Source organism: Scyliorhinus torazame, chromosome 18 (assembly GCF_047496885.1).
Source record: "Scyliorhinus torazame isolate Kashiwa2021f chromosome 18, sScyTor2.1, whole genome shotgun sequence".
In the NCBI taxonomy this organism is placed as follows: domain Eukaryota; kingdom Metazoa; phylum Chordata; class Chondrichthyes; order Carcharhiniformes; family Scyliorhinidae; genus Scyliorhinus; species Scyliorhinus torazame.
In genome coordinates this window covers 157,885,570-157,900,074 of record NC_092724.1, presented here as the reverse complement: position 1 = coordinate 157,900,074, position 14,505 = coordinate 157,885,570, and the positions used below count along the sequence as shown (strand labels likewise).

Below are 14,505 nucleotides of genomic sequence, written 5' to 3'. Positions count from 1 at the left end.
CCCTCTCCTCACTCGCGCCACTCACCCTCTCCTCACTCGCCACTCACCCTCTCCTCACTCGCACTCACCCTCTCCTCACTCGCACTCACCCTCTCCTCACTCGCACTCACCCTCTCCTCACTCGCACTCACCCTCTCCTCACTCGCACTCACCCTCTCCTCACTCGCACTCACCCTCTCCTCACTCGCACTCACCCTCTCCTCACTCGCCACTCACCCTCTCCTCACTCGCACTCACCCTCTCCTCACTCGCACTCACCCTCTCCTCACTCGCACTCACCCTCTCCTCACTCGCACTCACCCTCTCCTCACTCGCACTCACCCTCTCCTCACTCGCACTCACCCTCTCCTCACTCGCACTCACCCTCTCCTCACTCGCACTCACCCTCTCCTCACTCGCACTCACCCTCTCCTCACTCGCACTCACCCTCTCCTCACTCGCACTCACCCTCTCCTCACTCGCACTCACCCTCTCCTCACTCGCACTCACCCTCTCCTCACTCGCACTCACCCTCTCCTCACTCGCACTCACCCTCTCCTCACTCGCACTCACCCTCTCCTCACTCGCACTCACCCTCTCCTCACTCGCACTCACCCTCTCCTCACTCGCACTCACCCTCTCCTCACTCGCACTCACCCTCTCCTCACTCGCACTCACCCTCTCCTCACTCGCACTCACCCTCTCCTCACTCGCACTCACCCTCTCCTCACTCGCACTCACCCTCTCCTCACTCGCACTCACCCTCTCCTCACTCGCACTCACCCTCTCCTCACTCGCACTCACCCTCTCCTCACTCGCACTCACCCTCTCCTCACTCGCACTCACCCTCTCCTCACTCGCACTCACCCTCTCCTCACTCGCACTCACCCTCTCCTCACTCGCACTCACCCTCTCCTCACTCGCACTCACCCTCTCCTCACTCGCACTCACCCTCTCCTCACTCGCACTCACCCTCTCCTCACTCACACACTCACCCTCTCCTCACTCGCACTCGCCCTCTCCTCACTCACACACTCGCCCTCTCCTCACTCGCACTCGCCCTCTCCTCACTCACACACTCACCCTCTCCTCACTCGCACTCACCCTCTCCTCACTCGCACTCACCCTCTCCTCACTCGCACTCACCCTCTCCTCACTCGCACTCACCCTCTCCTCACTCGCACTCACCCTCTCCTCACTCGCACTCACCCTCTCCTCACTCGCACTCACCCTCTCCTCACTCGCACTCACCCTCTCCTCACTCGCACTCACCCTCTCCTCACTCGCACTCACCCTCTCCTCACTCGCACTCACCCTCTCCTCACTCGCACTCACCCTCTCCTCACTCGCACTCACCCTCTCCTCACTCACACACTCACCCTCTCCTCACTCGCACTCACCCTCTCCTCACTCACACACTCACCCTCTCCTCACTCGCACTCGCCCTCTCCTCACTCACACACTCGCCCTCTCCTCACTCACACACTCACATTCACCTCACTCATACACTCACCCTCTCCTCACTCACACACTCACCCTCTCCTCACTCACACACTCACCCTCTCCTTACTCACACACTCACCCTCTCCTCACTCACGGACTCACCCTCTCCTCATTTACACACTAATCCCCTCCTCACTCACACTCACCCTCTCCTCACTCACACACTCACCCTCTCCTCACTCCCACACTCACCCTCTCCTCACTCCCACACTCACCCTCTCCTCACTCACACACTCACCCTCTCCTCACTCACACACTCACCCTCTCCTCACTCACACACTCACCCTCTCCTCACTCACACACTCACTCTTTCCTCACTCACACACTCACCCTTTCCTCACTCACACACAAACCCTCTCCTCACTCACACACTCACCCTCTCCTCACTCACTGACTCACCCTCTCTCCCTCACCCTCTCCTTACTCACACACTCACCCTCTCCTCACTCACGCACTCACCCTCTCCTCATTCACACACTCACCTTCTCCTCACTCACACACTCACCCTCTCCTCACTCACATTCTCTTCACTCATACACTCACCCTCTCCTCACTCACACTCACCCTCTCCTCACTTACACACTCACCCACTCCTCACTCACACACTCACCCTCTCCTCACACACACACTCACCCTCCCCTATTTCACCCACTCCCCCACTCCCACACTCCCACACTCCCACACTCCCACACTCCCACACTCCCACACTCCCACACTCACCCTCTCCTCACTCACACTCACTCTCTCATCACTCACACACTCACCCTCTCCTCACTCACACACTCATCCTCTCCTCACTCACACACTCACCCTCTCCTCACTCACACTCACTCTCTCATCACTCACACACTCACCCTCTCCTCATTCTCACACACACCCTCTACTCATTCACACACTCACCCTCTCCTCATTCACACATTCACCCTCTCCTCACTCACACACTCACCCTCTCCTCATTCTCACACACACCCTCTACTCATTCACACACTCACCCTCTCCTCATTCACACATTCACGCTCTCCTCACTCACACACTCACCCTCTCCTCATTCACACACTCACCCTTTCCTCACTCACACATTCACCCTCTCCTCACTCACACTCACCCTCTCCTCCCTCACACACTCACCATCTCCTCACTCACACACTCACCCTCTCCTCACTCATACACTCACCCTCTCCTCATTCACACTCACCCTCTCCTCATTCACACACTCACCCTCTCCTCACTGACACACTCACCCTCTCCTCATTCACACTCTCACCCTCTCCTCACTCACACACTCACCCTCTCCTCACTCACACACTCACCCTCTCCTCATTCACACACTCACCCTCTCCTCACTCATACACTCACCCTCTCCTCATTCACACACTCACCCTCTCCTCACTGACACACTCACCCTCTCCTCACTGACACACTCACCCTCTCCTCATTCACACTCTCACCCTCTCCTCACTCACACACTCACCCTCTCCTCACTCACACACTCACCCTCTCCTCACTCACACACTCACCCTCTCCTCACTCATACACTCACCCTCTCCTCACTCACACACTCACCCTCTCCTCACTCACACACTCACCATCTCCTCACTCACACTCACTCTCTCATCACTCACACACTCACCGTCTCCTCACTCACATACTCACCCTTTCCTCATTCACACACTCACCCTCTCATTCACACACTCATCCTCTCCTCACTCACACACTCATCCTCTCCTCACTCACACACTCACCCTCTCCTCACTCACGCACTCACCCTCTCCTCACTCACGCACTCACTCTCCTCATTGACACACTCACCCTCTCCTCATTGACACACTCACCCTCATCACTCACACACTCATCCTCTCCTCACTCACACTCTCACCCTCTCCTCACTCACACATTCACCCTCTTCTCACTCACACTCACCCTGTCCTCACTCACACACTCACCCTCTCCTCACTCACACACTCATCCTCTCCTCATTCACACACTCACCCTCTCCTCACTCACACACTCACCCTCTCCTCATTCACTCACTCACCCTCTCCTCACTGACACACTCACCCTCTCCTCATTCACACTCTCGCCCGCTCCTCACTCACACACTCACCCTCTCCTCACTCACACACTCACCCTCTCCTCACTCACACACTCACCGTCTCCTCACTCACACACTCACCCTCTCCTCACTCCCACACTCACCCTCTCCTCACTCACACACTCACCCTCTCCTCACTCACACACTCACCCTCTCCTCACTCACACACTCACCCTCTCCTCACTCACACACTCATCCTCTCCTCACTCACACACTCACCCTCTCATCACTCACACACTCACCCTCTCCTCATTCTCACACACACCCTCCACTCATTCACACACTCACCCTCTCCTCATTCACACATTCACCCTCTCCTCACTCACACACTCACCCTCTCCGCATTCACACACTCACCCTCTCCTAATTCACACACTCACCCTCTCCTCACTCACACACTCACCCTCTCCTCACTCACACACCCACCCTCTCCACTCACACACCCACCCTCTCCTCACGCACACACTCACCGTCTTCACTCACACACTCACCCTCTCCTCACTCACACACTCACCCTCTCCTCACTCACACACTCACCCTCTCCTCACTCACACACTCACCCTCTCCTCACTCACACACTCACCCTCTCCTCACTCACACACTCACCCTCTCCTCACTCACACACTCACCCTCTCCTCACTCACACTCACCCTCTCCTCACTCACACTCCCAAACTCTCCTCACTCACACACTCACCCTCTCCTCACTCACAGACTCACCCTCTCCTCACTCACACTCCCAAACTCTCCTCACTCACACACTCAGACTCTCCTTACTCACAGACTCACCCTCTCCTCGCTCACACACTCACCGTCTCCTCACTCACACTCACCCTGTCCTCACTCACACTCACCCTGTCCTCACTCACACTCACCCTGTCCTCACTCACACTCACCCTCTCCTCACTCACACACTCACCCTCTCCTCACTCACACTCATCCTCTCCTCATTCACACACTCACCCTCTCCTCACTCACACACTCACCCTCTCCTCACTCACACACTCACCCTCTCCTCATTCACTCACTCACCCTCTCCTCATTCACACTCTCGCCCGCTCCTCACACACTCTCACCCTCTCCTCACTCACACACCCACCCTCTCCTCATTCACACACTCACCCTCTCCTCACTCACACACTCACCCTCTCCTCATTCACTCACTCACCCTCTCCTCACTCACACACTCACCCTCTTCTCATTCACACTCTCGCCCGCTCCACACACACACTCGCCCTCTCCTCATTCACACACTAACCCTCTCCTCACTCACACACTCACCCTCCCCTCACTCACACACTCACCGTCTCCTCACTCACACTCACCCTCTCCTCACTCACACTCACCCTCTCCTCACTCACACTCACCCTCTCCTCTCTCACACACCAACCCTCACCCTCACACACCAACCCTCACCCTCACACACCAACCCTCACCCTCACACACCAACCCTCACCCTCACACACCAACCCTCACTCACACACCAACCCTCACTCACACACACCAACCCTCACTCACACACACCAACCCTCACCCTCACACACCAACCCTCACTCACACACCAACCCTCACTCACACACCAACCCTCACTCACACACACCAACCCTCACTCACACACACCAACCCTCACTCTCACACACCAACCCTCACTCTCACACACCATCCCTCACTCACACACACCAACCCTCACTCACACACACCAACCCTCACTCTCACACACCAACCCTCACTCTCACACACCAACCCTCACTCTCACACACCAACCCTCACTCTCACACACCAACCCTCACTCTCACACACCAACCCTCACTCAGACACACCAACCCTCACTCACACACACCATCCCTCACTCACACACACTCTCCTCACTCACACTCCCAAACTCTCCTCACTCACACACTCACCGTCTCCTCACTCACACTCACCCTGTCCTCACTCACACACTCACCCTCACTCTCACACACACACTCACCCTCTCCTCACTCACACACTCACCCTCTCCTCACTCACACACTCACCCTCTCCTCACTCACCCTCTCCTCATTCACTCACTCACCCTCTCCTCACTCACCCACTCACCCTCTCCTCACTCACACACTCACCCTCTCCTCACTCACACACTCACCGTCTTCACTAACACACTCACCCTCAGCTCACTCACACACACACCCTCTCCTCACTCACACTCCCAAACTCTCCTCACTCACACACTCACCGTCTCCTCACTCACACTCACCCTGTCCTCACTCACACACTCACCCTCTCCTCACTCACACACTCACCCTCTCCGCATTCACACACTCACCCTCTCCGCATTCACACACTCACCCTCTCCTCATTCACACACTCACCATCTCCTCATTCACACACTCACCCTTTCCTCATTCACACACTCACCCTTTCCTCACTCACACATTCACCCTCTCCTCACTCACACTCACCCTCTCCTCCCTCACACACTCACCATCTCCTCACTCACACACTCACCCTCTCCTCACTCACACACTCACCCTCTCCTCACTCACACACTCACCCTCTCCTCACTCACACACTCACCCTCTCCTCATTCACACACTCACCCTCTCCTCATTCACACACTCACCCTCTCCTCACTGACACACTCACCCTCTCCTCACTGACACACTCACCCTCTCCTCATTCACACTCTCACCCTCTCCTCACTCACACACTCACCCTCTCCGCATTCACACACTCACCCTCTCCTCACTCACACACTCACCCTCTCCTCACTCATACACTCACCCTCTCCTCATTCACACACTCACCCTCTCCTCATTCACACACTCACCCTCTCCTCACTGACACACTCACCCTCTCCTCACTGACACACTCACCCTCTCCTCACTGACACACTCACCCTCTCCTCATTCACACTCTCACCCTCTCCTCACTCACACACTCACCCTCTCCTCACTCACACACTCACCCTCTCCTCACTCACACACTCACCCTCTCCTCACTCATACACTCACCCTCTCCTCACTCACACACTCACCCTCTCCTCACTCACACACTCACCATCTCCTCACTCACACTCACTCTCTCATCACTCACACACTCACCCTCTCCTCACTCACATACTCACCCTCTCCTCATTCACACACTCACCCTCTCATTCACACACTCATCCTCTCCTCACTCACACACTCATCCTCTCCTCACTCACACACTCACCCTCTCCTCACTCACACACTCATCCTCTCCTCATTCACACACTCACCCTCTCCTCACTCACACACTCACCCTCTCCTCATTCACTCACTCACCCTCTCCTCACTCACACACTCACCCTCTCCTCATTCACACTCTCGCCCGCTCCTCACTCACACACTCACCCTCTCCTCACTCACACACTCACCCTCTCCGTCTCCTCACTCACACGCTCACCCTCTCCTCACTCCCACACTCACCCTCTCCTCACTGACACACTCACCCTCTCCTCACTCACACACTCACCCTCTCCTCACTCACACACTCACCCTCTCCTCACTCACACACTCACCCTCTCCTCACTCACACACTCACCCTCTCCTCACTCACACACTCACCCTCTCCTCACTCACACACTCACCCTCTCCTCACTCACACACCCACCCTCTCCTCACTCACACACTCATCCTCTCCTCACTCACACACTCACCCTCTCCTCACTCACACTCACTCTCTCATCACTCACACACTCACCCTCTCCTCATTCTCACACACACCCTCCACTCATTCACACACTCACCCTCTCCTCATTCACACATTCACCCTCTCCTCACTCACACACTCACCCTCTCCTAATTCACACACTCACCCTCTCCTCACTCACACACTCACCCTCTCCTCACTCACACACCCACCCTCTCCTCAGTCACACACCGACCCTCATCACTCACACACCCACCCTCTCCTCACGCACACACTCACCGTCTTCACTCACACACTCACCCTCTCCTCACTCACACACTCACCCTCTCCTCACTCACACACTCACCCTCTCCTCACTCACACACTCACCCTCTCCTCACTCACACACTCACCCTCTCCTCACTCACACACTCACCCTCTCCTCACTCACACACTCACCCTCTCCTCACTCACACTCACCCTCTCCTCACTCACACTCACCCTCTCCTCACTCACACTCCCAAACTCTCCTCACTCACACACTCACCCTCTCCGCATTCACACACTCACCCTCTCCTAATTCACACACTCACCCTCTCCTCACTCACACACTCACCCTCTCCTCACTCACACTCACCCTCTCCTCACTCACACTCACCCTCTCCTCACTCACACTCCCAAACTCTCCTCACTCACACACTCACCCTCTCCTCACTCACACACTCACCCTCTCCTCACTCACTCACTCACCCTCTCCTCACTCACACTCTCACCCTCTCCTCACTCACACACCCACCCTCTCCTCATTCACACACTCACCCTCTCCTCACTCACACACTCACCCTCTCCTCATTCACTCACTCACCCCCTCCTCACTCACACACTCACCCTCTCCTCATTCACACTCTCGCCCGCTCCACACACACACTCGCCCTCTCCTCATTCACACACTAACCCTCTCCTCACTCACACACTCACCCTCCCCTCACTCACACACTCACCGTCTCCTCACTCACACTCACCCTCTCCTCACTCACACTCACCCTCTCCTCACTCACACTCACCCTCTCCTCACTCACACTCACCCTCTCCTCACTCACACTCACCCTCTCCTCACTCACACTCACCCTCTCCTCACTCACACTCACCCTCTCCTCACTCACACTCACCCTCTCCTCACTCACACTCACCCTCTCCTCTCTCACACACCAACCCTCACCCTCACACACCAACCCTCACCCTCACACACCAACCCTCACTCACACACCAACCCTCACTCACACACCAACCCTCACTCACACACCAACCCTCACTCACACACCAACCCTCACTCACACACACCAACCCTCACTCACACACACCAACCCTCACTCACACACACCAACCCTCACCCTCACACACCAACCCTCACTCACACACCAACCCTCACTCACACACCAACCCTCACACACACCAACCCTCACTCACACACACCAACCCTCACTCTCACACACCAACCCTCACTCTCACACACCATCCCTCACTCACACACACCAACCCTCACTCACACACACCAACCCTCACTCTCACACACCAACCCTCACTCTCACACACCAACCCTCACTCTCACACACCAACCCTCACTCACACACACCATCCCTCACTCACACACACTCTCCTCACTCACACTCCCAAACTCTCCTCACTCACACACTCACCGTCTCCTCACTCACACTCACCCTGTCCTCACTCACACACTCACCCTCACTCTCACACACACACTCACCCTCTCCTCACTCACACACTCACCCTCTCCTCACTCACCCTCTCCTCATTCACTCACTCACCCTCTCCTCACTCACCCACTCACCCTCTCCTCACACACACACTCACCCTCTCCTCACACACACACTCACCCTCTCCTCACTCACACACACCCTCTCCTCACTCACCCTCTCCTCATTCACTCACTCACCCTCTCCTCACTCACCCACTCACCCTCTCCTCACTCACCCACTCACCCTCTCCTCATTCACACTCTCGCCCGCTCCTCACACACACTCACCCTCTCCTCATTCACACACTCACCGTCTTCACTAACACACTCACCCTCAGCTCACTCACACACACACCCTCTCCTCACTCACACTCCCAAACTCTCCTCACTCACACACTCACCGTCTCCTCACTCACACTCACCCTGTCCTCACTCACACACTCACCCTCACTCTCACGCACCAACCCTCACTCTCACGCACCAAGCCTCACTCTCACGCACCAAGCCTCACTCTCACGCACCAAGCCTCACTCTCACGCACCAAGCCTCACTCTCACGCACCAAGCCTCACTCTCACGCACCAAGCCTCACTCTCACGCACCAAGCCTCACTCTCACGCACCAAGCCTCACTCTCACGCACCAAGCCTCACTCTCACGCACCAAGCCTCACTCTCACGCACCAAGCCTCACTCTCACGCACCAAGCCTCACTCTCACGCACCAAGCCTCACTCTCACGCACCAACCCTCACTCTCACGCACCAACCCTCACTCTCACGCACCAACCCTCACTCTCACGCACCAACCCTCACTCTCACGCACCAACCCTCACTCTCACGCACCAACCCTCACTCTCACGCACCAACCCTCACTCTCACGCACCAACCCTCACTCTCACGCACCAACCCTCACTCTCACGCACCAACCCTCACTCTCACGCACCAACCCTCACTCTCACGCACCAACCCTCACTCTCACGCACCAACCCTCACTCTCACGCACCAACCCTCACTCTCACGCACCAACCCTCACTCTCACGCACCAACCCTCACTCTCACGCACCAACCCTCACTCTCACGCACCAACCCTCACTCTCACGCACCAACCCTCACTCTCACGCACCAACCCTCACTCTCACGCACCAACCCTCACTCTCACGCACCAACCCTCACTCTCACGCACCAACCCTCACTCTCACGCACCAACCCTCACTCTCACGCACCAACCCTCACTCTCACGCACCAACCCTCACTCTCACGCACCAACCCTCACTCTCACGCACCAACCCTCACTCAGACACACCAACCCTCACTCTGACACACCAACCCTCACTCACACACACCAACCCTCACTCACACACACCAACCCTCACTCACACACACCAACCCTCACTCTCACACACCAACCCTCACTCTCACACACCAACCCTCACTCTCACACACCAACCCTCACTCTCACACACCAACCCTCACTCTCACACACCAACCCTCACTCTCACACACCAACCCTCACTCTCACACACCAACCCTCACTCTCACACACCAACCCTCACTCTCACACACCAACCCTCACTCTCACACACCAACCCTCACTCTCACACACCAACCCTCACTCTCACACACCAACCCTCACTCTCACACACCAACCCTCACTCTCACACACCAACCCTCACTCTCACACACCAACCCTCACTCTCACACACCAACCCTCACTCTCACACACCAACCCTCACTCTCACACACCAACCCTCACTCTCACACACCAACCCTCACTCTCACACACCAACCCTCACTCTCACACACCAACCCTCACTCTCACACACCAACCCTCACTCTCACACACCAACCCTCACTCTCACACACCAACCCTCACTCTCACACACCAACCCTCACTCTCACACACCAACCCTCACTCTCACACACCAACCCTCACTCTCACACACCAACCCTCACTCTCACACACCAACCCTCACTCTCACACACCAACCCTCACTCTCACACACCAACCCTCACTCTCACACACCAACCCTCACTCTCACACACCAACCCTCACTCTCACACACCAACCCTCACTCTCACACACCAACCCTCACTCTCACACACCAACCCTCACTCTCACACACCAACCCTCACTCTCACACACCAACCCTCACTCTCACACACCAACCCTCACTCTCACACACCAACCCTCACTCACACGCACCAACCCTCACTCACACGCACCAACCCTCACTCACACGCACCAACCCTCACTCACACGCACCAACCCTCACTCACACGCACCAACCCTCACTCACACGCACCAACCCTCACTCACACGCACCAACCCTCACTCACACGCACCAACCCTCACTCACACGCACCAACCCTCACTCACACGCACCAACCCTCACTCACACGCACCAACCCTCACTCACACGCACCAACCCTCACTCTCACGCACCAACCCTCACTCTCACGCACCAACCCTCACTCTTACGCACCAATCCTCACTCACACACGCCCCCTCTCCTCGCTCACACTCTCAAACTCTCCTCACTCACACACTCACCGTCTCCACACTCACACACTCACCCTCTCCTCACTCACACTCACCCGGTCCTCACTCACACACTCACCCTCTCCTCACTCACACACTCACCCTCTCCTCACTCACACACTCACCCTCTCCTCACTCACACACTCACCCTCTCCTCACTCACACACTCACCCTCTCCTCACTCACACACTCACCCTCTCCTCACTCACACACTCACCCTCTCCTCACTCACACACTCACCCTCTCCTCACTCACACACTCACCCTCTCCTCACTCACACACTCACCCTCTCCTCACTCACACACTCACCCTCTCCTCACTCACACACTCACCCTCTCCTCACTCACACACTCACCCTCTCCTCACTCACACACTCACCCTCTCCTCACTCACACACTCACCCTCTCCTCACTCACACACTCACCCTCTCCTCACTCACACACTCACCCTCTCCTCACTCACACACTCACCCTCTCCTCACTCACACACTCACCCTCTCCTCACTCACACACTCACCCTCTCCTCACTCACACACTCACCCTCTCCTCACTCACACACTCACCCTCTCCTCACTCACACACTCACCCTCTCCTCACTCACACACTCACCCTCTCCTCACTCACACACTCACCCTCTCCTCACTCACACACTCACCCTCTCCTCACTCACACACTCACCCTCTCCTCACTCACACACTCACCCTCTCCTCACTCACACACTCACCCTCTCCTCACTCACACACTCACCCTCTCCTCACTCACACACTCACCCTCTCCTCACTCACACACTCACCCTCTCCTCACTCACACACTCACCCTCTCCTCACTCACACACTCACCCTCTCCTCACTCACACACTCACCCTCTCCTCACTCACACACTCACCCTCTCCTCACTCACACACTCACCCTCTCCTCACTCACACACTCACCCTCTCCTCATTCACACACTCACCCTCTCCTCACTCACACACTCGCCCTCTCCTCACTCACACACTCACCCTCTCCTCACTCACACACTCACCCTCTCCTCACTCACACACTCACCCTCTCCTCACTCACACACTCACCCTCTCCTCACTCACACACTCACCCTCTCCTCACTCACACACTCACCCTCTCCTCACTCACACACTCACTGACACACTCACCCTCTTTTCACTCATATACTCACCCTGTCCTCACTCACACACTCACTTGGGCACGTCACAGCATTCAAGGCTATGGGCCCAGCGCAGGTAAATGGGGTCAGGTCGGCAGGTCAGGTGCAGGCCCGATGGTCCAAAAGGCCTCTTCTGCACAATGTGATTCTCTGATTCTGTGAAAGTCGATATACCGAGCAGAGTTTATTTAAGCAGAGTCCCCGAAACTACTGTAAAGTCTCCCTCCAAAAGCAGGATTACTATTCCAATAAAATGCAGTGGGTGGAGAATAGAAACAAGTAGTAAAATAATCCCGGCTATTGACAGCAGTGTGGGCGTCAGGATTGATTGACGGGAGACATCGACACAATAGTGAACCGGAATAACAGTGCCACTATCTGCAGCGTACTTTTAACAGCAAGAATTAGCAAAATTATGTTCAACTCCCAAAAGTTCTTAAATCAGTTTGAAAGTGTAATAATCCACAGGAGGCAGGGGTTCCGTCACCACACCAGTATTTATTTGCATTAACTATATACAAGAGCAGCTCCAAACAATGCTGCTCACACTCCAGTCAACTAAAGACTGCCTCACAAAGCCTACACAGGTGCTTATATGGGCCTCCTCAATGAGCTATCATTGAGGGAGCTCATACTCCAATTGGCCAACCAATAATGCCAATTGGAGGTCATTACAGAAAGTGTGAAGACTCCCACTGCTGATCTGCTTGATGAGGCTGATAGATTTGTTTTTTGTCCTAGGGCTGAGCAACATTATTGGGATTATCGTGTATATATCGAGCAACACGGGTGACCCGTGGGATAAGAATGACGATGACAAGAAGAACCTGTATTCTTATGGATGGTCCTTTTACTTCGGAGCCTTGTCCTTTATAGTGGCGGAGATGGCTGGAGTCCTCGCCGTCAGTATTTACATCGATAAAAACAAAGCAGTCAGGACCCAGCCTCACCGCGAGTATCTAAAGACTTCCTCCTCCCCTTACGCCAGGATGTCCAGCTACAGGTACAGACAAAGGAGAAGATCCAGGTCGAGCTCCAGGTCGGAGGAGCCTTCTCCAGCTCGGGAAATCTCTGCTGCTGCCAACATGAAGGTGGTCAGCAGCATGGTGCCACTGACCGAGATCTCCATGTACACCTTGACAAGAGACGCCAGCAAGGCGGGAGTCAGAGGCGCCTATCACCCAGAGCAGGAAGAGAGCTTCCTCCAGGTTCACAATTGCTTCCAGAAGGAGCTGAAGGAGGGTCTCAGTGTGAACGTGATGAACAGGCGAACCACGCCAGTCTGAACTGGCTGGCTTGGACCCCCCCCCCCGCTCCCCCCCCCCCCCCCCCGCTCCCCCCGCCTCCCCCCCCTCTCTCTCTCCCCCCCCCCCACCTCCTCCCCCCCCCCCCCACCCCCGCCTCCCCTCCCCTCCCCCCCCCCCCCCCCCCGGCCTCCCCTCTCCCCCCCCCCCCCCCCCCTCTCCTCCAAGGGCCAATTTCCATTCTCACCCTTTGAAAAAGTGCGGGGAGGGGGAGCAATGGAAGTGACTTGACGGTGTCTCCAACCTAAGAGTAGGACGTGTCCCACGAGCATGGCTTCTCATTGTGGGTGCGTTGTTGGATTATCAGCAAATAACAGGCGAGGCGAGTAACACAAGAGAGGTAAAAGGAGGAAGGTTCACTGGGAAAACAAATGACACTGTAAGATAAGACTTGGAGCACATTGCCCCCAGTTGAGAGCCTAAAATATCCATTTCTGTTGAGCAAATGCAATGTTTAACACAGATTAACATTTTGTAGCATTTAATGTGCACTTACATCTCATTGTATCCAAACGCCAAGCCCAGGGCCTGAACTATCTTTG

At 55.9% G+C, this 14,505-nt stretch overlaps 1 protein-coding gene across 1 annotated transcript in view; it reads left to right on the top strand.

The window, feature by feature from the left end:
- The window catches only part of LOC140395675 (voltage-dependent calcium channel gamma-4 subunit-like), a 76,954-nt gene extending 62,981 nt beyond the window's left edge, over window positions 1-13,973 (top strand). The window contains exon 4 of the mRNA XM_072483737.1: window positions 13,401-13,973. Within this exon, the coding sequence (XP_072339838.1) occupies window positions 13,401-13,945 (545 nt within the window). The 3' untranslated portion in view covers window positions 13,946-13,973. The remainder of the gene's footprint in view (window positions 1-13,400) is intronic.
- Window positions 13,974-14,505: the final 532 nt, after the last annotated feature.